The sequence below is a fragment of the Tamandua tetradactyla genome, chromosome 22, assembly GCF_023851605.1.
Source record: "Tamandua tetradactyla isolate mTamTet1 chromosome 22, mTamTet1.pri, whole genome shotgun sequence".
NCBI lineage: Eukaryota > Metazoa > Chordata > Mammalia > Pilosa > Myrmecophagidae > Tamandua > Tamandua tetradactyla.
The window spans coordinates 30,503,664-30,529,770 of NC_135348.1; the positions used below are offsets into that span (position 1 = coordinate 30,503,664).

General features: G+C 36.7%; 1 protein-coding gene across 3 annotated transcripts; it reads left to right on the plus strand.

Annotated features, from left to right (window-relative positions):
- The first annotated feature begins 151 nt into the window (after nucleotides 1-151).
- PCDH18 (protocadherin 18) lies at nucleotides 152-13,815 on the plus strand. Of its 3 annotated transcripts, XM_077140021.1 has the most exons (5): nucleotides 152-458; nucleotides 1,038-3,116; nucleotides 3,974-4,062; nucleotides 4,150-4,313; nucleotides 10,938-13,815. In XM_077140021.1, the coding sequence occupies exons 1-5, from the start codon at nucleotides 411-413 to the stop codon at nucleotides 11,603-11,605; spliced, it is 3,048 nt and encodes a 1,015-aa protein (XP_076996136.1). In that variant the 5' UTR covers nucleotides 152-410; the 3' UTR covers nucleotides 11,606-13,815. The 3 variants fall into 3 exon arrangements, with proteins under 3 accessions (XP_076996136.1, XP_076996134.1, XP_076996135.1); XM_077140019.1 differs by having other exon boundaries at nucleotides 152-3,116; XM_077140020.1 differs by having other exon boundaries at nucleotides 152-3,116; nucleotides 3,977-4,062.
- Nucleotides 13,816-26,107: the final 12,292 nt, after the last annotated feature.

Below are 26,107 nucleotides of genomic sequence, written 5' to 3' on the forward strand. Positions count from 1 at the left end.
CCCCGGCCTTTCCCCCCCCTCGGCTCCCCCTCGCGCCCCCAGACCCCGCCTTCCTCCTGCCCCTCCTCCCCCGCCTCCTTCCTTCTCCCACCTCCCTCGCTTTGGTGACTCCAGCAGCTTTTGATTTGGACGCGCGCTGATTGGCTGGAAGCGATTCAACACACGCCGGGCAAGAGCTTTGTCTGAGTTGAAGTGAAGTTGTACAGATTTGAGACTGGAGTCAGCGAGCGCGGCTGTTTAGTCTGCGGCGGAGCGGAGAAACCGAGGAGGAATCGGCCAGGAAAGCAACCCGCCGCCGCCGCCGCCGCCGCCGCCGCCGGCACCGCGCGATAGATGGATTCCAACCGCACCAGGGGGGAAATGCGAAGGTGACACTCTTCTCCCTGCAAAGAGGACCAACAGCCAAACGAATGCAAGGAGCGGGTTCCCTGCCGATTGTATCTGGAAGTCGTGACACGGTGTGTATAAAACAAAAGTTTGCGAACTGTTAATTGCTGTGCTGTGTTATTAAGAGACGCTTTCCAGTTTCAAGTGCCAAATGCTGTTTAGCTTTAAGTTGCCAAAGGAAGTTGAGAGAATTGCTTTGCTCTTTTAACGTACTCTGTGAGGGGGATCTCATAAGCTGACCAATGCACCAAATGCCTCCTAAAATGCACTTTATATGTGTTTTTGCACTCGCGATGGTGTTTTTCAACCACAGTGTACTGGGCAAGAATTTGAAATACAGGATTTATGAGGAACAGAGGGTTGGCTCAGTAATTGCCAGACTATCAGAGGATGTGGCTGATGTTTTATTTAAGCTACCTAATCCTTCTACTGTTCGTTTTCGAGCCATGCAGAGGGGAAATTCTCCTCTACTGGTGGTAAGAGAGGATAATGGGGAAATCAGCATTGGGGCTAAAATTGACCGGGAGCAACTCTGCCAGAAAAGCTTGTACTGTTCCATAGAGTTTGATGTGATCACTCTACCCACTGAGCATCTGCAGCTTTTCCATATTGAAGTTGAAGTGCTGGATATTAATGACAATTCTCCCCAGTTTTCAAGGTCTCTCATACCAATTGAGATATCTGAGAGCGCAGCGGTTGGAACTCGAATTCCCCTGGATAGTGCATTTGATCCAGATGTTGGGGAAAATGCCCTCCACACATATTCCCTCTCGGCCAATGATTTCTTTGATATCGAGGTCCGGACAAGGACTGATGGAGCCAAATATGCAGAACTCATAGTGGTCAGAGAACTGGACCGGGAGATGAAGTCAAGCTATGAGCTTCAGCTCACTGCCTCTGACATGGGGGTGCCTCAGAGGTCTGGCTCGTCCGTGCTGAAAATAAGCATTTCAGACTCCAATGATAACAGCCCTGTTTTTGAGCAGCAGTCTTATATAATACAACTCTTAGAAAATTCCCCTGTTGGCACTTTGCTCATAGATCTGAATGCCACTGATCCAGATGAGGGCGCTAATGGGAAAATTGTGTATTCTTTCAGCAGCCATGTGTCTCCCCAAATTATAGAGACTTTTAAAATTGATTCAGAGAGAGGACATTTGACTCTCTTCAAACAAGTGGATTATGAAATCACCACGTCCTATGAGATTGATGTTCAGGCTCAAGATTTGGGTCCAAATTCCATCCCAGCTCACTGCAAAATTATAATTAAGGTTGTGGATGTGAATGACAATAAACCTGAAATTAGCATAAACCTGATGTCCCCTGGGAAAGAAGAAATATCATATATTTTTGAAGGGGATCCTATTGATACCTTTGTTGCTTTGGTCCGGGTTCAGGACAAGGATTCTGGGCTGAATGGAGAAGTTGTCTGTAAGCTTCATGGACATGGACACTTTAAACTCCAGAATACTTATGAAAAAAATTATTTAATTTTGACTAATGCCACGCTGGATAGAGAGAAGAGATCTGAATACAGTTTGACTGTGATAGCTGAAGACAAAGGGACCCCCAGTCTCTCTACAATAAAACATTTTACTGTTCAAATCAATGATATAAATGACAATCCACCCCACTTCCAGAGAACCCGATATGAATTCGCAATCTCAGAGAATAACTCTCCAGGGGCGTATATCACCACTGTTACGGCCACAGATCCTGATTCAGGAGAAAATGGGCAAGTTACCTATACCATTTTGGAGAGCTTTATCCTGGGAAGTTCCATAACTACGTATGTCACCATTGACCCATCCAATGGAGCCATCTACGCCCTCAGAATCTTTGATCATGAAGAAGTGAGTCAGATCACTTTTGTGGTTGAAGCAAGAGATGGAGGAAGTCCAAAGCAACTTGCCAGCAATACCACAGTTGTGCTAACGATCATTGATGAAAATGACAACGTCCCCGTGGTTATAGGGCCTGTACTGCACAATAATAGTGCAGAAATCTCCATCCCCAAGGGGGCTGAAAGTGGCTTTCATGTCACAAGAATAAGGGCCATTGACAGAGACTCTGGTGTGAATGCTGAACTCAGCTGCTCCATAGTAGCAGGAAATGAGGAGCATATCTTCATAATTGATCCACAGTCATGTGACATCCATACCAATGTGAGCATGGAATCTATTCCTTACACAGATTGGGAGCTCTCAGTTATCGTCCAGGACAAAGGCAATCCTCAGCTGCATACCAAAGTGCTTTTGAAGTGTATGATCTTTGAATATGGAGAGTCAGTGACTAGTACAGCCATGGCCTCAGTAAGCCAGGCATCTTTGGATGTCTCCATGATTATAATTATTTCCTTAGGAGCCATTTGTGCGGTCTTGTTGGTTATTATGGTGCTGTTTGCAACCAGGTGTAACCGAGAGAAGAAGGACACTAGATCTTACAACTGCAGGGTAGCAGAATCAACTTACCAGCACCACCCAAAGAGGCCCTCCAGGCAGATTCACAAAGGTGACATCACATTGGTGCCTACAGTCAATGGCACGCTGCCCATCAGATCTCATCACAGGTCGTCTCCGTCTTCATCCCCTACCTTAGAGAGGGGGCAGATGGGCAGCCGGCAGAGTCACAACAGTCACCAATCACTCAACAGTTTGGTGACAATCTCATCGAACCACGTGCCTGAGAATTTCTCTTTAGAACTCACCCATGCCACTCCTGCTGTTGAGGTAAGATCCTAACTGCATCAGTTCACTGATAAAGTCAACTGTGAGTGTTATGAAGTTGTGTATATATTAGTTCAAATGTTTTCATAAACAGTGCTAAGACTAAGCGAGCTCGATACTATGCTACAAATTAAATCATGTGCATGTAGCAAGTGTATACACATTAGCATACTGCTTCCAGTTTTTCATAAATCATTTACTTGCATGTAGTGTGCATAATATGGAAAAATAGAATGTTAAACTAGAAAGGGACTTTCTAAATTTGAATCCTCTTACCTCCCAAATTAAGACTCTGGGAGTCAAAATGTAAAGGGACGTGTTTTATCATTGATAGTTAAAGCCTCTACTGACAAATGGACAACCAAGGGCTCCAGAATCTCATCTCAGTGCACATTGTATTTGCTCAACTTTTAAAAAGTTTCTGGCATTGTTTTAATTGCATGTGTTAAAATGCTCTATTTTACATTTTTGCAGCACTTTTCATGTTTTTTTTATAACTGGTCACTCAGTCTGAACTATAAACTAAGAGAAATCAATGTTATTTAAAAGAGAGTCATCTTTCAAAAAGAATCAATTGTATTAGATCACCCAAACCTCTTGGGATTTATTCTCTGGCCTCTGTTGGTTCTAGCTAATTATCAGACGTTCCTGAGATCTTTGCCCTCACTGGGATAAATTTTGTATATTTGGTGGCAGACTGTTCTGTTGGCCACAGCCCAACCGATGCAAATCTTTAAAACTGAGATTAAATGTTCAGTTGCTTAGGGCAAAATAAAAAAGGAACTGTTTTTCCTTGTTTAAAGCTTGGGATTATTGGGGGGCTTGTTTTCAGAAATCAGTTCTCTCTATTTGGTTTCCAGCAGGTTTCCCAGCTTCTTTCAATGCTTCATCAGGGGCAATATCAGCCAAGGCCAAGTTTTCGAGGAAACAAATATTCCAGGAGTTATAGGTATGCAATATCTTGTTACCTCTTAAGTGTCAAGTGACATGAATAACTGAAGACAGACATGATACATTATCCAATTTATCTTTCTAGATATGCTCTTCAAGACATGGACAAATTCAGCTTGAAAGACAGTGGCCGTGGGGACAGTGAAGCAGGAGACAGTGATTATGATTTGGGACGAGATTCTCCAATAGACAGGCTTCTAGGGGAAGGATTCAGTGACCTGTTCCTTACAGATGGGAGAATTCCAGCAGGTAAGAGGGGACGAGCCTTGATTTCAGATCTCCTGTATCAGTAAAATGAATAATTTATTCCATTCTTATATTTCTTGTTTGTCTTTTGCACCAAAGTATGTGTGATCTGAACACTGTTGGCAAAAAACATAAGCTGATAGACTTGACAATTATTTTCTTAAAACTCCTATCAAGCAGGCTTAGAGGGGTACGCGTGAGAACTTAGTAGGAGAAGAGGGAAGGGTGGGGAAGGCAGAACAGAAAACCTAACCACTTTCCTCCCCTTTCCAGCCATAAGACATTCTGAGCAGCTCTTTATAAAATTACTGGGTGGCTGTTTTTATTCAGACTGCCTGTTTTGTTGCATGGTGGTGGTGAATTGGACTATAATTTGGAGGACACATTTCCTGTAATGGAAACCAACTTGTAGAATCAGAGATTAAAATACACTAGAAATGATATACTTTAAACACCAGAAATAGGAGGAAAGAATGCACGTGGTTTAAACATGTAATAATTTTTGTCACTTTACAACTGGAAAAGGAACAAGAGAGAATGTATAAAGTGCACAGCTAGGTGGAGGAGCGCTTATTAAATTATAGGCCATATTTTCCTTAGTGTCTATTCCATCACCTGGTACAGTAGGAACTCTCTGAACCAACTGGGTAAATACTGACTGTATTGTTTTAGAAACCCCAATCAATTGACCCTTAGGAACACATAAGGCTACTTATATTTTTAAATTCCACTGAATGTCGATCAGATCGCTGCCATTTGATAAATGGAAGAAAGGCAGAACAACACTAAATTGCCTGTCCTAGTTCCATCCAACATCTGTTTTCAAATACAGGTAAATAAGAGGGTTTGGGAAATAGTCATGAGGGATCCTCTGAAAGCCACAATATTCAAAAGAAATCATAAATAGCAATTCTAGCTCTTGTTAGTAGCAGTGGCGACACTAGCAGTAGCAGGAGCTGTCTTAGCTTTAGCAGCTGTGGTTGTCACTGACAGTCCATGCCTGGCTCCAGGCTGAGTTCTAAACCTGCCTTTTTTAGTAGGAGTAATAGTAGTAGTTAGAATTTTCTCAGTTTTGAAGACAAAAACTTATATAGGCCAAGAGACGTGTTCAGGAAGTTTGCACACGGTAGAGCTGAGATTTGAACCAAACTTTACTTTCTTAAATACTAATCTATGAAGAGTAATATGAAGTAACCATTTTTATTTAAACAAATGGAGCAACATATCTGTTCTTATATTCCAAAGACTTGTGATCTTCCCAGAATTCATTAAATGTTGCTTATTTAATTGTGTTATTACAGTAATAATTTATCTCTGGCAGGATGAATGTATGGAAAGGACCTCTAGTGGCATTGCAGCCTAAAATGTACATGACAGTCTGTGTTTGCACATTCATCTGTGTGTCTTCTTTGCTATTATTTGCTTTAATTCTTAGACTCTTTAGACCCATTTGAAGAGAAACCTTTGAAAATTTAATGATATATACATGGCCTCAGTCAATTCATTCAAAGATAATCAGTCATTGTTTAACTTGTGTAGTGAAGGAGCTCTCTGAATTTCTATGATTCTCTGATAGTGAGGGAAACATAATTTTGAATATCAATAATGTGATTTTGGATAATGTAATTTCTGTTATGAAACAGAAAATAACATAATGAGCATAATACCAATATAGTAAAAAATATGCAATTTTAAAAATATATGAGATTCATTCATTTTAATATATTAGCACAGTTAAATGGAAAACAACTGACCCCATTTAAATTGCCTTACCATTAGTGAGACTAAACTATGACTATAAAGTTCTTTTAATGTTGACATTGCATAATCCTCATAGTGAATCATGAACCTACTTTTTTGAAAAAGGTTTTACTCTTCCCTAAATTTACAAAGCTACCACCACCAGATGTGTTCATAGTAGGAGAGTTATCCAGGAGCTTTCACTAAAAAAATAAATATGAGGAAGTAAAGACACTGAAGGAAAAATAGGTAGAGATAGATAAACTCTAGAAAATAGGGGGTGAAGCTTATTTAATGAGTAACTTTGGGCCCCTTCCAAGTTACATTCCTTTACAGTGAAGCTCAAGTATGTACTTTTCTTTTTCTTAGTAGCACTGCTTAAATCTGTAGATAATCCTTTAAAAACCAACCCCATATTTACACACGCATGCTTAATCCAGGTGAGTTGTGGGGCAGCTACTTTACCAAAATTGTATTATGATGAATTGTATTAGAGTAGATACTTTTCAGCCTCACTAACTACCTGCCTCCACATGGGATGTAGTGGGATCTAACCTGGAGGATGGAGCACCAAGAAATCACCAATGATTCACCAATTATTTTAAGCTGTATTTTATCCACCATTCGGCTGATGTAGACTGAGATGTGCATATTCACTGTCTATACAGAGATAACCATCCCTTAATTATGACGATTCATTTTAATGATACTTTTTCTGTATTCTATTTTATTTATTTTTTCACCCTGTCAGTTTCTGCAGGCACATCAGGGTCTAAAACTTGTGCTCTGTAGACTTGTATTCCCAGGGAATATCCTAAGCAGGAAAAAAAAAAAAGTAAAGCCCCATCTGAATGTCATTAACCGAAAGCAGCACAGTTTTCCAAAGCATGTATATTTTTAGGTCTTAAGTGACTTATTCCAACTGGTTTTCTACATTAGACTGTGATCAAATATAGATTATGTTATGTTGCATTGCCTGCCAACAGGGTCATTTCTGGTCATTCGTTCTATTAATTCCCACACAAATATCCCACATTGCATTCTGAGCAGTGAAATCAGCAACATTTTTGTCTGTTGGCTCATATTTGACACCATATTTTCTCCCTTACTCATTCAGCTCTGAACTATAATACTACACATGCCAACAAAAATCTTCATTTTCCCAAAGTATTAGCTTCACTGGGGTGATTTATACAGGCATTTGATTTTGTTTCTTGTGGTACTCCCTTTTCTTAATTGAGTCCATTCCACTCTTCATTGATCTGTCATCTGTGATTATTTATTTATGTATTTCTCAATTCTCATTGCCAGTATACTAATTCTGTTTTTTTTCCATTAGCCGGTTTACCAGCATGTAAGAGAATATTCAGATATCTCCTCTACTCGTCAAATAGTCTGTCAAACATCTGCTGCAAGAACCTTTGCAAAATGTTTTAATTTACATGCTTGGGGCTCACACATTGATAATTGGCCCTTGCTATCCCCTAACAGCAAAGTAAAGTCGTTACCTTGGCACTCAAAGGCCAATGAAATCTACTCTTAGCCTATTAACACTCAACTTTGGCATTTTTTACCTTTTGCAATAGACAAAGCCATTTCTTCACCTAACACACCAATCATTTACTCATGCTGCTATTTGTACCTGAAAAAACTGGCGTCTCCTTAGGTTTTCTATCTAAATCCTAATTCATCCCTCAGTGTTTGGCTCAAGTTGCTCCTTCATTGAGTACTGCAGCCTCCACTCTTCACTCTTCTCTTAGAGTGTCCTCAGTATCATCTAGTTTGGCACTTTAGGTAGTCATTTATGATCACATATGCTGCACCTGACTCTGAACTGGGCCTTGAGTCATTGAGGACAGGGAATCTCTGTAATACTTCACATATGGCAAGCTCTTAATAGATAATTGATTGATTATCCCAGTGACTAGTGGTTTGAAAGAAGCTAAATATGTGTTCTTCTGCAGAAATGCAGTGCTCTACTTCCTGTGCTACCTGTAAGGTTGGGTATAATGACAACATTTATAGTCATGTAGTGGGAGAAAAAAGAAGAATCCACTTCTTCCTATGACCCCATTTCCCACTCCCTGGAAAAACTTAACCACCTGCCCGAGCTTTTGTGGCACTACAGAAAGGTTCATTAACTATACCATTTGCCAACAGGCCCTGGTCCCTTGAAAATGGTGTGTAACTTTTGCTGCACTAAATTACGTGTGCACTAAATGTTACAAACAGTTGAACGTCCAGGAAAAATGTTGAAAATATCAATGAAATTGAGAGAAATGCCCTCTTCTGTGTTGTTCTACTTTTATCTCTTTCCATTATTTTTGCCATCCGTTAGTCTTTACTTGCTATACTTTTTCATATTTTCTTAATTATACTGTTTAGAATTCATTATCATTTATATTTAATGTTATATTTATTTATCATGGTGAGGTTGAAAAATATTCTTCACAGTTTAATAAATTCTTGAGACCAAATTATTATTTTTTGCATCTACTGTCATTTTAGTTATTCAGATTGTAGTGATTATATGTTCATTATTTTCAGATTTCTAGAAAATTTGATCCTGCTCAAGACTAGTAGAACCTTATTCCTATTTTATATTAGATTATATTAGATATATTTATATATATGCTTATTTCTATTTTATTAAATATTAAAGCAAAACAAAGCCAGTCAAACAATCGATCGTACAAGTATGTCTTTCCCTAGCCTAAAACCACAGAATTAAAGGCCAGAAAACAGATCAAGAAGTGGCATCAAGTCTATTCCCCTTCCTTCTGAAAGGATATGAGTCAGCTGTTATGGACAGATATTTTTCCATTTTCGAGACCCAAGGAATTAGGAAAAGTCATTAACCATTTTAATAGTTATTTCACTGCTGGAAAAAAACTCATTGCTACAGATGTACTCCAGTTATTAACAACTACTTTTTGATTTGCCTACACTAGATGATGAGACAGTAATAGGAAACCAAGTTATTACTATTTAAATATACTCTACTATTTATGGCATCCATTTACTCTTAAACCATGCCTGCTTCTTTAAATTTAACTTTTCTTCGTAGTAGAATTACATGGTGATTAGCCATCTTTCTCTTATCCCATGATCCATAAGGCATCAGACTTTGCTCTCATCTCTGTTTTTGCCACTACTTCCTTCCCATGTCTGGCCCTTCTAGCAATCAGAAGTTTTGCCCACTCGCAATACTTGCTCTCCTACTTTGTTCCTCAATTTACCCCCTTCTCTATTAAGATTTGAGGTCCAGAGATAAGTTCTAAGGGAATTATATTGAAGGTTCAAGCCAGAAGACAGGGATTTCTAACACCTTTAAAAAAAGCTATCTGAATGCTAGCATTAATTTCTTCCTTTTTCATTCATAAAATATGTAATAACTGCTACTCTATGCAGCTACTTTACTGGATGCTGAAGATACAGCAGCAAGCACAATAGACAACTTGTTTCACCTGATAAGGAGGTTGGCATTCTTCAGTGGTTATCCTTCTAGGAAATAATTTGGGAGGAAGAGAAATCTTTCTTAACTAGCCAAATCTAGAGAATTAGCTCTGATTATATAAGCATAGCTGATATCATTCCTGTTTGCTTTCACATCTAAGAGAATTTCTTTGCATTTGCTGCATTCTGTTGTTAGATCTAAACCGAAATCATGATATTGAAGAAATCTAATTCCCCCTGAAAAAAATAGATGCTTTGTAGAATATACTTTACATTGTTCCATTTTCTGGTTATTATGTAGTTGATAATATTTGCCAGATTTAGATATTTTTTCCCTCTGTTTTTCTCATATCATCTAGTATTTTCTTTGAATTTGGCCACTCATAAAATCTGGAAGAAGAAAGCAATGGATTTTTCATAGCCTTGCATGTATTTGATGATTTTTCCATGCATTTGTATATATTTCAAACTTCTGAATGAAGACTTCTTAATAGGATAACTGCAGATGCCTAGTAGTTGATGTATTTATCACTGCTATTTTAAGTAACACATCAATAAATAATGTACAATATCTTTTAAGAGAGATTAATGCATAAAATCACCTGATAACTTATTACATTGTCAGTGTCTCCATTAAAAAGTAAAGTAGGTATGATAAACCTCAATATCAAGAAAGTAACACAAAGGAATTACTGAAGGACTGTCTGATAACATTCTAAGTTTATGGGTTTCAGCTTATAATTCTGTTTTTCTTTTTGTAAAAAAGGAGTACCTAATTTATTAGAGCAATTTTTGGTTTATGGAAAAATAGAGTAGAAAGTAAGAATACTCTTCTCCCCTTTTTTCCCTTCAACCCCCGGTTTCACCTTGAATTTCTGTAGTTTATTTGTTCAATTGATAAATTATTGATATATCTTTATTAACCAAAGCTCATAGTCTACATTAGTGTTTACTCCTTGTCATACAGTTCTATAAGTTTTGACAAATGCTTATCATGTATCTGCCAATATAATATCATATCCTATAAACTTGTCTTGCCAGTCCTATTTTTTAAAATTTATGTTCAGCATTTATTTCATGACCCACACCTTAGTTCTTTTTTTGTCATTTTCATGTATAATTTATCCATTTACTCATTACCTGGGTGGCAGTCACCATATTCTTGAGGAGTAGGTGAGTTCATAACCCTGCTTTCTTTATTCAATAAACAAGAAAAAAAAAAAAAAAGACACCAGGTGCTACATAAAAATTATGGGTATCCAAATCAATGCCCATAATTATAGTCTTTCTAATATGTATAATGATGGGTTTGCATCATGGCAGTAGTTTAAAACTGTCTCCCTCTATGTTCTTTTTAAAGTAGAATTACATTTGTGTATCATGTGGAGTCACACCAGGTATATTCATATCCCATTGTTTTCCTTGGCGTAGCAATGAGGCTCTGCACGGAGGAATGTAGAGTCCTGGGCCACTCTGACCAGTGCTGGATGCCACCGCTGCCTTCGCCATCCTCCGATTACAGGAGCAACATGTTCATTCCAGGGGAAGAATTTCCAGTGCCACCCCAGCAGCAGCATCCACACCAGAGCCTGGAGGATGACACCCAGCCTGCAGACCCCGGCGAGAAGAAGAAGAGTTTTTCCACCTTTGGGAAGGACTCCCCAAACGACGAGGACCCCGGGGACAGCAGCACCTCCTCGCTCCTCTCGGAGATGAGCAGCGTGTTCCAGCGCCTCTTACCCCCTTCCCTGGACGCCTACTCTGAGTGCAGTGAGGGGGACAGGACCAGCTCCCTGGAGCGTCGGAAGGGGCCCCTGCCAGCCAAGACTGCGGGTTACCCGCCGGGGGTGGCGGCCTGGGCGGCCAGCACGCACTTCCAGAATCCCGCCGGCGGCTCGGGGCCCCCGCTGGGCGCTCACTCGGGCGCACCGCCGTCTTCCAAGTGGCTGCCGGCCATGGAGGAGATCCCGGAGAACTACGAGGAAGACGACTTCGACAATGTGCTCAACCACCTCAGCGACGGCAAGCACGAGCTCATGGACGCCAGCGAGCTAGTGGCCGAGATCAACAAACTGCTCCAGGACGTCCGCCAGAGCTAGGAGGGTCTAGACGAGCGTTTTTCTTTTCCATAGATATGGAAGTGAGGGACAGGAAGTAAAAAAAAAAAAAAAAAAAAGACAACAGCCCTGAAAGAACTGACCTTGCCGAATAGTTGCATTTATCATAAATGTGTCTGTGTATATTGACTATTAAATACTGTATTTTCATATGTACACAATGCAAGTGTGATTATTTTAATCTGTATTTTAAAAATACATTTGTACCTTATATTTATGTGTAATTTAACAGACAAATTTTATTTTTTTACTCTCATGATAAACATGTCTTTCCTAATCACGTGGAAACTAGCCGCCACTCATACGAGTCTACCACAAGCTATAAAGGCACTGCTTTGGTTAGTTATGTTGGGGAAATCAACGTTATGCTGTAGGAACAACCCCACGGAAGCATTATACTATTCTTAGTTCCATTAAGTGATCCAACTTCTTTTTACCAATTTTTTTTTTAATTAAGCACCATTAAAATGTTAAAATATTGTTTATTATTATTATTTTCTCTCCTTTGTATTGCTGTGAGAGTTCAACTCTAACAGGCAAAATTGAAAATGCAAAAAAATAACAAAAATAAATAAAAATTTTATTTCAGTGTGAGAAGGACCTCCGAGACTGTTTATGACCTGAATTTCTCCACTGAATTTTTCACTGATGATGAAGAAAAAAGAACTAGTCAATGTTTCCTGAATACCAGGTCCTTACTATTTCAGGGCATTAAACTGACCTGTTCTTTAGACTATTTTCCCTAAAGAGTTCTTGTTTATTTTAAATCAAAGTAAATGATAAATGTCATTCCATCTCTACAATATAAGAGGTGCACCAAGAAAATGGAATCTGTCCTTTAAGTAGGTAACAGTATGCATTCTAACTGTAAAATGTGTTAATAGATAATTATGGTTATGTCAGTGTCTTTCCTAAGGTAGTAATTATAATTGATTTGTTCTGAAACCATCCTATTTGAATTCTTCCCTCTCCTCTCCTCTCCTCTCACAATACTTGAACATGCTTATTTTTTTGCAATGTTTTTGTTATAATTATTCACTTTTAGCTTTAGTCTCCAGTGCATGACCTCATATTCTTTTATTTTTAGTATAAGATCATTTATAAAATCACATTTTTGTTGTTGCAATTCTGTTTCACTTTGTTGCGTGACAAATGACAAATTCTCTATTTATTGTGTTATCTCTCTGTGTGGAATGCCTTGGTAAGGGAGTTCGTTATGACTGTTATCATCTACAACCAAGCTTCTCTTAATGTTATTTCTATGAATACACTATCTCGATTGTACTCTCCAGAAAAGTTCACTGTCAATGAAAATAAAAGGAAAATTAAAATAAAACTAAAGAACCATCCCTAATTTAGAAACTTTGTTCCCACATATATGTCTAAAAGCTTTTTGCACATTATCTTCATGAGAGGGTGATTCAGTGTGGATATCAAAGGATAGAAAGGGGGCTGGCTTGGCAAAGAAGAATCAAACAATGGGGCGGGCCACAGTGGCTCAGCAGGCAAGAATGCCAGAGGACCTGAGTTGATGATTCCGGGTGCCTGCCCATGTTAAAAAAAAGAATCAAACAATGGAGGAAGAATCATTTTGAGATCTGTAACGGGACAGAAAGTAGTCTACCATATTCCAAAGAGAGTAATGATTTTAAAATGCATTTGGAGTGTAATAACAATAAAAAAAGAAACAGCAACTGCTTGAATATTTTCCAAATTTAAAAAAAAAACTTAGGACATTTTGTCTTAAGTTTCTGTCAGAAAGAAATGCATTCTTACAATGTTTCCAAGGGGGTGAAAATATTACCCTCCTTGGCTTAAATAATAAGGAATTGAAATACTGGAAAAACTAAATGACTCAAAACAGGCTAAAACCCAGATGTTTAAATTCCCAAATAAGGAACAGTTAAAGCAAAATGTGTTATCTCTTTCAAAGGCACATTTTCCTTTATGGGAGGGATTGTAATTACAAGTAAAATTTCAGTTTATTTTTCAGTAGTTACACACACAAATGCTAACCACATTTAAATATATTTTGCTTTTTCAACTTCACTTCTCTTTAGTTTATATTAAGAGAAACACTTCCATATCCTCACTGTTTTTTTTAATTTAAGCAGCCACAGTAATTTACGAAGTAAAGCCTGAAGTACATATTCTGAATTTTGTTAAGTAAATAAAATGTGATATTATATTGAACAACCAAAGCACCAGTGGTCCATTAATTGATCATTCTATGTCTCAAACCTCTTGCTTCTCCAGACTATTCCACTTATCACTACTTCCCATGTCCACAAATTATATATATTTTAGCATATCTTCTTTTCACTCATTGTTCCTTTCACCATTACTATAATCTAAAATGTCTGGAATGTTTTGTGCTTTCACAGCAGCCTAACCTCTTACTTCCCTGTCTCCCAGGGTGGCCAAAACTGCTCTGGGTGACGTTTGGTACTCTGCAGCTCCACAAGCCTGGCTCTGTGGCAGAAAAGAGAGAGAACTCTATACTGTTGAGTGTGTTTGCATCCACCTCTGGGGGAGAGGGTCTCCCACTGAGAAGTCCCATTCTAATAAGCATCTCCAGTAGCTTGTTCCAGGTTTCTGATTTAAGGTCTGCCCAGGTCTTTTCTTTAGATTTAACTCTCCCTTCCTCCCCACAGGCTGTGGAAGGCACACAAAAGAAAAAGAGGTGGGGGTAGCAGAAGACCACAGAAATGCTTCCTAGTGTGTGCTCATGACTTCCCCAGAGAAGGAAGTGCGGGCAGGTGAGGTCTGGGTAATGGCCATTTTTTACCAGGTGTCTTTGACTTCCCTAACGTTTTTTCCCTTAGTATTTGGCAGGTGGGGCTTACAATGTTGTTAATTATTTAAATTCTCGCTCCTCCTGTCAAGTGTATATCAAATTTACCACCTATCAGTATATAACTGTTAAGTCAAATGAAAGGTAAGTTATTGTCATTTTTGAAAATCAGCTCACCGCTCTGTTTTAATTATTTTGATATGAATTAATGTCAGGAAATATTCAAAGTTCTATTGGAATTATTGGCACATTAAAAATTCAAATTGTAACTGTTTTAAAAACAAGTTATTTCATCTTAGATTAACTGAGGCGTTGAAAAATACATTGTCTGGCATGGCAGCTTCCAACCTCCAGGCGATTCAAGACAATTTAGGCACTTTTCCAAACTATTGACAATGTTTTATTATTTTTGTTCCAATTCAGTTTCTCTTGATAATGATTCATCACTGTCTCGAACATTAGGGATATTCTCAAATCTGAATGCACCAAAAATACTACCATATAAAAATTAAATACAATCTATAATAGCTTTTATAAGTTTATGTCATTTTAAAAGCTAAGAACAATATAAGCATTTCAAAAGCATATTTCAATTCCCTAATTGCAGCAAAGTTCATAAAACAAAGCTACCTTATAGTTATGAATTACCTTATGTATTTTGAAAGTTTAAGATGCTATATTGATTGTAATTCATACATAATATATTAGAATGTCTCTAACCGTGAAAGATAGAAATATTTATATTTGGTTCCAGCAAGTGAAACTTTTATTTGCTAAATTATCTTATTTGGGTCACTGAAGATTCACTTAAAACATCTGGTTCTTTGAACAAACAGTAAATCACCTATTTTTGAAATAAATGAGTGAAATCTAGAGCATTCTACTGTGACTGAAAAAAACTTTATTGCCAACTGCAGTTTTATTCTTCACCTATTTAATTGAATTCATAGGCAATTGTATATATTCTGAATTCCAGAAACAGTAGGACTTTTCATGCAATATAAACCAAAAAAAAAATCATTGAATAGGTTGACACTGAATAATAAACTTGAAAATGATAGCACATAACTCCCATTAATTTGCAATTTTTATTATATATTTGCTTGTACAACTTGTGTAACAGGTAAAAGGATTTTATGGGGAGCTGGCATTGCAAAAGTTACAAACACAATTTACATACTTTCTGATTTTTAAAATGACAATAACATATTGTAGCCTGGCATTTTAAAATAATAGTTTTCTATTTATTTTTATGACCTCTACAAGATGATTCTAATTCTTGTTTGCTTTCTCAGATTTATCTCTTCAATTTATTTATTTTATGGTACCCCTCCTTGATAATTTATCCTACCGTTCATGCTTTATAGCAATCCTCTCCAAATTTTCACATGTATATAGCTCCTTATGTAACCACTGTGACTGTATCAGCTTTTCATATGTCTTTTCTTTGTTATTAACAGGGATATTTCTGAGATATGAAGCTAATTCCTTTTCATTCTCAATAAACTTTGTTCCTCCATTCCATTAGTTTAATGGAAGGATAAATTTATACAATCCAGAACAAAGGGGACATTTCTTTGGCTCTAAGTATGGAATTAAACTTTTTTGAGTGCCTAAGAAGACGACAGCATAGAAAACTTAACTTATTAAGAAGGGAAATTGTTCTAAATATAAAATCTTCATTTTAGGTTTTAAGGGCTAGGATTGGAGAGTGAGCTTGGAATTCTACTATAAGCCAAAGTGAAGTGTAGGAAGAAAACAGAGTATTAAGCAAGAAGAGTCCCTTGCCACAGTGAAGAAGAAAAACTTAGCAAAAAGCTCTCAGTGTGAATAAGTTTTGAAGGGTAAAGTATTAGATTTTATGGACTTCTTTATTCCCACTCCAGTGATATTTAGAAGTTGCAGAAGCAACAAAGAGATAACTTTGCGGACCATTCCAAAGAAGACCACTGCCTTCCCATTTCCCTGACCCTTGCTGCACAGGAGTGGAGAGAGTGGGACTAAGGTGAGCATGCCTCTGGGACACTGCCTCACCTCCTCATTGTCTTGGAAGGGACCGTAGAAGGTTCTTGCTTTCCCTTGCCCAAATAGGGGAGGGGCTGTTACAATATCACAAACTGCTTTTATCTAAATGAAGGCAGACTTTCTCAAACCCCCAGGTATATTCTTGTTTTAGTAAAAGGTACATTCTGAAGCTTAAAATGGCTAACCACTAAACATTTTAGATCGAAAAAGCATAGAGCTTTCTCTTGGAAGTACGACATTATGTTAAACAATCTCTTAGGTTCCAAATAATCTATACAATTTTCAGTAAATCTCATTAAATGATATGTAAGAAATGCAAAAAAAAGAGGCAACCAATAATGTTTTATGAATTTTAGCCAGAAAATATTTGCCAGCCCCTGCCCTGTGATTTGAATCTCTTCTGCAAAATTATACTTAGAGGCTGTAGGGTAGATTTTGTGAACTTTTTCTATGGACTTTTGGTGCTTGCAGAGAGAAGTGGGTGACAAATACCAGAGGGTCACCTGGTGATGTGCAAAGTATGCTGTAGGAAGGGACTACAGAGGAACAGCTGCCACAACCCAATCAGTTCTTCACTACTTTGCCTCCCTCTGTTTTCTCCATGGGTGGCCTCTGAGCAAAAGGTCAAGCATATAACCATTCATTTGTTCACCAAGTATTTATTGTGTTTTTTTATAGCACTTACTATGTGTCAGACACTGTTTGACAAGTTTGAGATACACTGATGAACAAAACATACAAAAAAGATAAAGAACAACCCAGCAGAAACTAAGGCAAGTTATAATAGTGACGACAGAGCAGGCCGTGTATCACATGACACTGCAGGTAGACACGTGACATCAGATGCAAAGAGGAACAGGAGGGCAGAGGACTGACAGTGACCTACTTTGTTTACCTGTACAATCCCAGTGTCCAAACCAGTACCTGGCCCATGATAGGCACTCAGTAAATAATTTTTGGAAAAATGAATGGTTGTATGCTTCTTCTTAAACCTACATGTCCTCTAGGGAGAAAACTTGAAAACATATACTATATTTTTTACCACAAAACTGAGCTATTACCTGAACATGGTTGCATTAGTTTGCTAAGCTGCTGGAATGCAGTATTCTAGAAACAGGAATGGCTTTTAAAACGGAAATTTAATAAGTTACAAGTGTACAGTTCCATCAGGGAGAAAATATCCAGACTAAGGCACCAACAAGAGGTTACCTTCCCTCAGGAAAGGCTGATCTTTCCAGAACACCTCTGTCAGCTGGGAAGTCATCCAGCCGACATCTGCTGGTCCCTTGCTCCTGGACTCCATTGCTTTCAGTCTCTGTTCCTGTGGGGGTTCCTCACTTTGCTTCTCCAGGTTCTGGCTTGCTTCACATCTCATGACAACACCTGCTGGGCTCCAAGCATCTGCAAACATCCATGTCTCTGCTCTGACTCTCGCCAAAATGTTTCCACTTTCAAAGGACTTCAGTAAGCTAATCAAGACCCACCTGGAATGGCTGGAGTCACATCTCCATCTAATCAAAGGTCACACCCACAACTGGGCATGTCATATCTCTGGGGAGATAATCTAATCGACAGTTTCTGATCTACAATGTTGAATTAGGATTAAAAGAAACAGCTGCCCCCGCAAGATTGACTCAGGATTAAAACATGACTTTTCTAGGGTACATAATACTTTCAAACCAGCACAGAGGTTAAGTATTAAACTTCGAGGAACTAAGATAATAACCATTAATTGGCAACATTTAATGTTTTTGGCAGCAGGAATTGCAAATAAAGAAAAAACTGAAACCACTTATACGTTTATATGATTATTTCTTTTTCTCTTTTCTAAGGAGCATTTAGACGATTTGGAATATTTTGCCCTTTTCGTTGGGCAGTTTTTTTCTAGGTCAGGTGGCACAGTTAAAATCTCACAGCTGTTGCCCTTTGCTGCACCTCTCTGGCAATCCCATTAAGGTCCCAAAGCAAGTGAACAATTTGGTCCCCATTTGTATTATGATGTTAATGACTAATAACAGCACTTTAATTACTTCAGAGGATTGTTGTGTGAGTCAAATCAAACAAAAGAGTGAAACTTTTACATTACAAGAATAAAATATGGGTGAATTTATAACAGAACAGCCTGCTTTTCTTGTGCCATTTTGTATTTTTTTTTTTTTTTACAGAAGAGCTCATCAGCTCAGGTGTGGGTATAGAAAAATAAATAATATGATTCCTCCCCATATGAGACTGTCTCAGGTGGACTGGAAAGAAAGGAACAACTTTACACACACAGGAGACACTAGTCCATGTCTGAATAACTTGGGGAAAGTTAACCATTGTGAAAAACAAGATTGAAAAGTGAATAGCTTCTCAAATATGTGTTAACCTCCCCTCACAGAACAGATTAAGTGAAGGTCAAATCCTGAGAGGGCAGCCCTCCTTCCTGAGGTCATTTGCCCCATGGGGCTCATGGAGACTCTACATCGTTAACCCCTTGATTTCCAGGATTGCCTTCGGAGGGAGTTCCTTTGCAGTAAGATGCAAAGGAAATGTCCATGGAGCAACTTAGCGAGAAGGGTGCTGGGGACCAGGCCTGCAAGTGTTGCATGTCACTTCCACTGACAGCCAGTTGCCTAGAAATAGTCCCATGGCCTCACTTACTGGCACAAGAGGCTGTGGAATGCTGCCAGTGTAATTTGGCGAGCAGTGCTGTCTCGGCCATACAAACTGTAGGTGTTCTAACCCCCGCTACATGTTGCTCTGGGTCACTCATAACGTTTGCAATAATTTTACATGTGCTTCTCTAAGTCCCACACTAGAATAGCTGTACCTGGACTGCAGGGAGTGTATATTTTATTTTAAATTTATGCTTCTATCACCAGAGACTAGTACTGTTTTTAACCTATCAAAGCTACTGGATCTCTAAATAAGTAAATGCACAATAATAAAAAAGAGAATGGTATTGAAGACCTACAAATTGGATTGCATAGTAATCCATAATTGCTGGGGCTAGGGAAAGTTTTGTAGATATAGTGGGGAAGTTTTGTAGATATAGTAATTATCAGAAGCTGTCGTTATGACTCCCCTCATTTGAAAATCACTTCTGTTCCTGAAAGAAATCTGTTGAATCCCCCTCAGGGTATGATGAAAAATTTTAATTTGTAAGCTCAAAATGGCTAACTTTAAAAATGTAGGAATAAATGAATGAACAATGTGCAGTATACTTCAAACGTCTGTAAGAGAGGAATTTTTTTAAAAACTAAGAAAATGAAAAGAAATAATATAATTATCAATAACAATTACAATATCGTTGAAATGTCATTTCTCCCCAAACTGATCTATAGATTGAAGCCAATATTAATAAAAATTCTAGCAGCCTGTTTAGAAATTATATACTTACATTACATACATTTATTTATATGTGTGTATATTCAAAAGACTTAGAAAGACCAAATACATTGACAAAGCCAAAGGATTCAAACTACCTAATCTCAAGCTAATTGTGTAAAGTTACACTAATGAGCAACATGTGGCATTAATGTAAGTTTAGACAAGGAGATGAGATAGATAAAGCAATGGAGGAGAGAGTTCAGAAACAGGAGAAATAAGCCTATATTGATTTTTTGTAAGGGCTCCAAGATAACTCAGGAGAGAAAGGATGATATTTTCTAAAAAAAAATGGTCTTGGAACAACTGGATATCCATATGGAAAAAAGAAAGAACCTTGACACTTATTTCACATAACACATAAATATTAATTTAAGGTAGATAACAGAACAAAGCATAAAAGCTAAAATTACAACACTTATAGAATAAATATACAAAAATATTTTCACAACCTCAGTGTAGGCAAATATCTCTTAGAAAAGAGTCAAAAAGGACTAAGCATAAAAGAAAAAAGATAAATTGGGCTTTATCAAAATTTAAAACTTCTGATAAAAACTCATTACGAAAAAGGAAAAAACTGAAGCCAAAGGCTTGGAGAAAATATACAGGTCTAACAAAGGATTTGCACTCTGAACATATAAAGAATCCCTTCAAGTCAACAATAAAATGGCAAGCAACCCCCACCCCCCTCCCCCCCCAAAAAAAGGCACAAGAAGAGCATTAGTTATCAAGGAAATACAAATTAAAACCACAATGAGATGCCACTGCACACCCACTAGAACAGCTAAAATTAAAACGACTGACCCTAAAATTGAAACAACTGGAGCTCGCAGGCATTAATGTTGAGAGCATAAAATGATACAGCCACTTTAGTTACTGGATGAACACTCCTGGGTATTTACTCTAGAGAAATGAAAACATATGACCACAAAAAGCCATGTACAAGAATGTTCATAGCAGATTTATTCATAGCATCCAAGGACTGGAAACAACCCAAATGTCTGTAAATGAGTGAGAGTGGAACAACAAATTCATGTATTCACATAACAGAATGCTGCTTGGAAATAAAAATTCCTGAAGAAATGACTGAAACAATAACATGGATGATATGAAAAGCGTCATGTTATGATGACTAAATGTAAAATCCTGAATGGGATCCTGGAGCAACAGAAAAAAAGACATTAAATTAAAAAAAAAAAAAAAAAAAACGAAGGAAATCTGAATAATGTACAGACTCTAGTTAATGGTCAAGTATCAGTATTTGTTTGCTAATGGTGACAAATATACTCTAGCAGTGCAAGATGTCAATAGTAGGGGAAACTGGATGTGGAGTATATGGAAACCCTTATACTATCTTTGCAATTTTTCTGCAAACCTAAAAATATTGTAAAATTTATGAAAAAAGTTCTGCCAAAGGAAAGGTGATAAACATATAGGTGTATATGCCGATCAATTCAGTTATGTGACATCTGTGGATAGGAAAAACTAAGCCATGGTGATAGATATCAGGAAAGTACTTCCCTGGATGTGGGGTGAGAGGTGGAGAATAATTGCAAAGCAGAGTGAGGGAACTTCCTAGGGTGGTAGAAATGTTGATTTCTATCTTGATTGGGGCGGTGCACTACATTTGTCAATAACTTTTATTGCAATGCATTTTTAGCATATGTGCATTTTACCATATGTAAAAATACCTCAATAAATGGAAAATAAATCAAACCTGCAATTTTAAAAATATGGTGAAAAAGCAAAAATACAGAATGACATGTGGCTTCTCTCGGAAACAAACCAAGTCTTAAAATATCTAGCTTCGCTAGTACTCTAGCGAATCTCTAGCAAGACATTCTCTATGGTGTTGTTTGCCTTGAAGGTGATTGAATTCTGTGAGCTGGTTGTGTCTTTTGGTTACAACCTAAGTAAATCTCTTAGGGAAGAGAACATCTAGTTGGGTCTGTAACTTTGACCTCTGCACCATCAGTTGTATAAGAGAAGGAGAACCGAAAAGAACCATCAAGAAAATTTCATTTAAAGATTCCCAATATATTTGGGGGAAACCTTGCGATTTTCTTTGTTTTGAAAGAAACTAAAATTAGTTCTTGCCACACAGGGGAGATGATATATGTGTGCATTATTATCAGGGTAGCAGATATAGTGGAAAAACATATATATATATATATATATAGCAGTAATAGGGAGTAAATACTCTTACTAAGTTTTTTGAAATATTTAATGATTTAATGTCAGCTAAAATATAGAACAAATCTGAGATTTACCCGGAACTATCCTATGAAGATTTATAGGAGCAACAGGGATGTTGCCTCCAGATTATAATAATGAGATTGCTTGAAAAGCTGTCAGTGTGAGCAGTAGACCCTGGCCTGGTGGTTTGGAGCTTCCAGGAGTCTTAGGCATCCAATCAGCCTGACAAAAGTATTACAGATGCCACTCAAAAGTGTTTGTAGAAACCTTGTTCTCCATTTTGCAGTGACCCATTGAGTGAGTCAAGGCTGAAGGATTGTAACTCATGGCATCAATTCTTTTATGAAAGCAAACAAAGGGAAAACAAAACAAAACAGTACAATCTCTACCTCCATCTGCCTCGTTTTATTATAATGAGTCCAATCTGATTAAAGCAGACATGCCGTAGATGAAATGAAGTTCCCACATCAAAGAACACATCATGCAAATGACTTGTGAATACTCCATAATTTCTTTTAATATGATCAGATGCCTTCTGCTCATTTAGCACCGAAAATCTCCACTGATAGATAATCCTCACAATTTTAATGGAAACATCCAAATTAGAAACCATTCACTAAATTCTCATAGTTTTTATGGTGGTTTAGAATGTGACTCAGAATAATCGTTTCTATTACATGATAGAACAACTTGTCTTCAAGAAATTGCGGTTTTCATTCAGAGTGTCTTTCAATGTTCTTTTTTCTACTAGCTGTCTTCAAAAAGTTAACCACTCTTCAGGGTTATCATATGCTGAATATCACTTCTTTTGTCAAGAGGAAAATTTGTTTTAGTCCTACCTCTCTCCTTGACTTTCTCCATTTTGTTTGGTCCTAGTTTAGGAGAAATACTGCTGCCGAGAAATGTTTTCCTTCAGTTTCTATAATGAGTTTGATGCAGATCTCAACTGTGGTTTTCATTTAAAAATCTTTTGACTAAACTGTATAAAAACGGGATTATATGATGCGAACATTTGGTTAGCTTCAGATTAATAAATAAAATGAATAATAACATGTAAAAAATCAATCTTGTAGTGCTAACAGTGAATAAAGTGTCATGCTTTTTTAATTATTGTAAGTTACAACACAGGGCTAAGGAAACATAATACCCTGTCTTCTTCTCTTTCTCTTTCTGACTCTATTTTTAGGACATTTCTAGCTATTTTATTCCTATTTTAACTTTGGAATCAGCTTGTCTAGTTTCCAAAAATGTGCTCTTGGCATTTTTACTGGGATCACATTAAATTTATAGATATATTTAAGAAAGAACTGACATTCTTATGATGTTGCAATTTCTTTTCCAAGAACGTGTCTTTTTTTTGTGCTTAGGGCTTCTTTTGTCTTCCTCAGTAGCAAGCAAAGTTTTCTTCACAAAAGATTTATGTATCTGGTTGTTCTGTATTTTTCATCTTTTGTTGTCGTCCATGTGAGAAGCCATCTATAATATGTATCCGTTTTCCACCAAGCGCTCTGACTTTTCTTTTTATTTATTGCAGACTTTTGTTGGATCTTTCTGGATGTTCCAAGGGAAACAAGTATATTATTTTCAAATAATGATCACTAAAAAAATTCTCCTTTCCAATTTTATTTCTCCACCATAGCCCCCAATGCCATTGTTGAATGCCTCTAAAAAAATTAGTAAATTAAATGTTGGTTTCAAATTTTGTGGCTTTATTATTAATTTTAAGGAAAATATTTCTAACACCTCCTCAAGTATATATATATATACTACGTTGTATGTGTATAAAAGCTTAGTCATACTGAAACTTTCATGTTTTATTAAGATTTTTTAAATCATGAGTAGTCAATGTATTTTATTAAATGAATTTTTATGGCTAGAAAAATTTATATGACTTGTCCATTTGGATTTGCTAGATATGTTGACTTATATTTACAGATATCCTAATAATCAACCACTCTTGGTATAAACTTCGTATGTTATGCTATTTAGTAACTGTGATGAATTTTGCTATTTTTAATGTTTTTGTTTAAATATGCTAGACTAACACTATTCTCTAGCTTTAATGGGATTTTGGTATCAATGTTTTGCCAATTTTCTAAAAAACTTAGGATTTTTGTAAATAAAACAATTGGAAATTTAATTATAATTATCTGTTACTTGAAGTTTTGGAGGAATTCCCCAATGAAACCATCTGGGCCTGCTGCTTTTTTCTTTTTTTTGTAATAATTCTTGGACAACTTTTTCTCTGGAATGGTAAGTAATCTCTGTAGTTCTTCAGACCTACCTTCTGGGATCAGTTTTGACAGCATGCATTTCATCCATTATAAAAGTGATTTGCAAAAATTTGAACAGTTTAATTGTTTAGAATTCTACTAATTTCTAAAATGCCTATGGTTATTTTCTCTTTGTTGCCACTGATAAGATTAGAAAGTGGTTTGAGCTTTTTATACTTGTTATTAATTTTATTCTGGAGAAAGGGCAATAAGATTTATTCATTGGTTCACATTTAACTCCTTATTACTAATAACTTTTTAAATTTTTTCATTGTTATTCATTTCTTTCCTAGTGTTCATTTTGTCCTTTCTCAAGTATTTTAAATTGAATGCTCATTGCATTCAATTTTATGTATTACGTTTCTTGGGAGCACTATTTTAGCTGCATATCTTATAGGTTCAGAAATGTATGCTTTAAGTGACATAACTTTCTAGATCATTTTCAATTTTGTTTTGATTTTCTCCTTTTCCAAAGCATGTATAAGAAGGAAGCTTTAAAATTGCAGTGGAAAAATTGTTCCCCTTTCTTTTTATTAATTTCTAATTTATAGCATTAAGATGATATTACATTTACTCTTTGGAATTTATTTAGCTCTTGTGGGGGGCCCAATATACAGTCAATTTGTGAATATTTTTTAGGCACTTGAAAAGAAGATGTGCTTTTTCCTTTTTGTTTTGAATACACATACATATGTAAATAAATTTAGCAAAGAATAAATAATAATATTCATATTATTAGATTTAGAAACTGTATTTAACTTTTGTTCTTATTTATGTTTGGTCTTCTGTATCTCTCCAGAAATCTGTGTAGATTGAAAATGACTCTTAAAACTTGCTACTACTGTTGTGTTTCCATTTATTTCTCCTTGACTTTTCTGTAGATATTGCTGTATTATTGTTGAAACACTTTTTGAATGCATACTATTTTTCTGCTATGCCTTTGTGCATTGAAAAATTTATTCTCTCTCTCTCTCTCTCTCTCTCCCTATATGTATATATATATATATATAATATATATATATATATATATATTTTGCATTAAGAATGTTTGCTTATTGTGCTTTGTAGTTCAGCCAGGGAATTTTATTCTTTTAATAAATGAATGTAGTCAATTTACATTTTGTGATTTCACATATATTTTAGATTTGGCTCTTCAAATTTAATGTTAAATTTGTCCTTTCTATTGTTTCTTTTATATGATTTTTGATAATGTTTAGTTTTGTGCATATTTTCCTTAAATTATGAAAGATGTCTGGGTTTTCTATTTTTAAAATTTTAACTATATATAAAATTAAACATCTGTCTTTAGACATGTCTATTTACCCTCTTGCTTTGAGCAATGTTATAATTTAATATTTCCATTTCCTCTTTTCCCTTTTTTGTTCCTTGTCCTTCTCAATGTTAGTTAATTGTCATCTTTGTTGCTTAGCAACTTGTGACTTTATTTATATCATTAAATGGTTTCATTTCACTTTGATCTATAAAAGATGGGACAGTCATCATACTCACCATATTTCCCCCATTATTTTCCTCCTCCTACAATTTAGTTGTCGTTTTGACATTTTCAAGGTATACTGGTTAGAAACTGTTATGGACCACAGAAAAGCACTGTGCTTTTTCCTAATCCAGTCTTGTGGGGCAGACCTATTTTTAGGGTGGCAACTTTGGTTGGATTGTTTCCGTGGTGATAAGACACACCCAATTGTGCTAGTGACTTTTGAGTAGATGGAGATATGATCCCACCCATTCCAAGTGGGCTTTGATTAGTTTACTGAATTTCTTTAAAAAGGGAAACATTTTGGGGAGAGTCCAGAGCCCACTCAGAAA

What these genes read in the sequence shown, in the direction of transcription:
- PCDH18 (XM_077140019.1), top strand. Translation starts at nt 630, where the DNA reads ATGCACCAAATGCCTCCTAAAATGCACTTTATATGTGTTTTTGCACTC. An exon ending in ATGCCACTCCTGCTGTTGAG is followed by an intron (nt 3,117 to 3,973) that starts GTAAGATCCTAA and finishes TTTGGTTTCCAG; the next exon opens with CAGGTTTCCCAGCTTCTTTC. An exon ending in AGATGGGAGAATTCCAGCAG is followed by an intron (nt 4,314 to 10,937) that starts GTAAGAGGGGAC and finishes TCCTTGGCGTAG; the next exon opens with CAATGAGGCTCTGCACGGAG.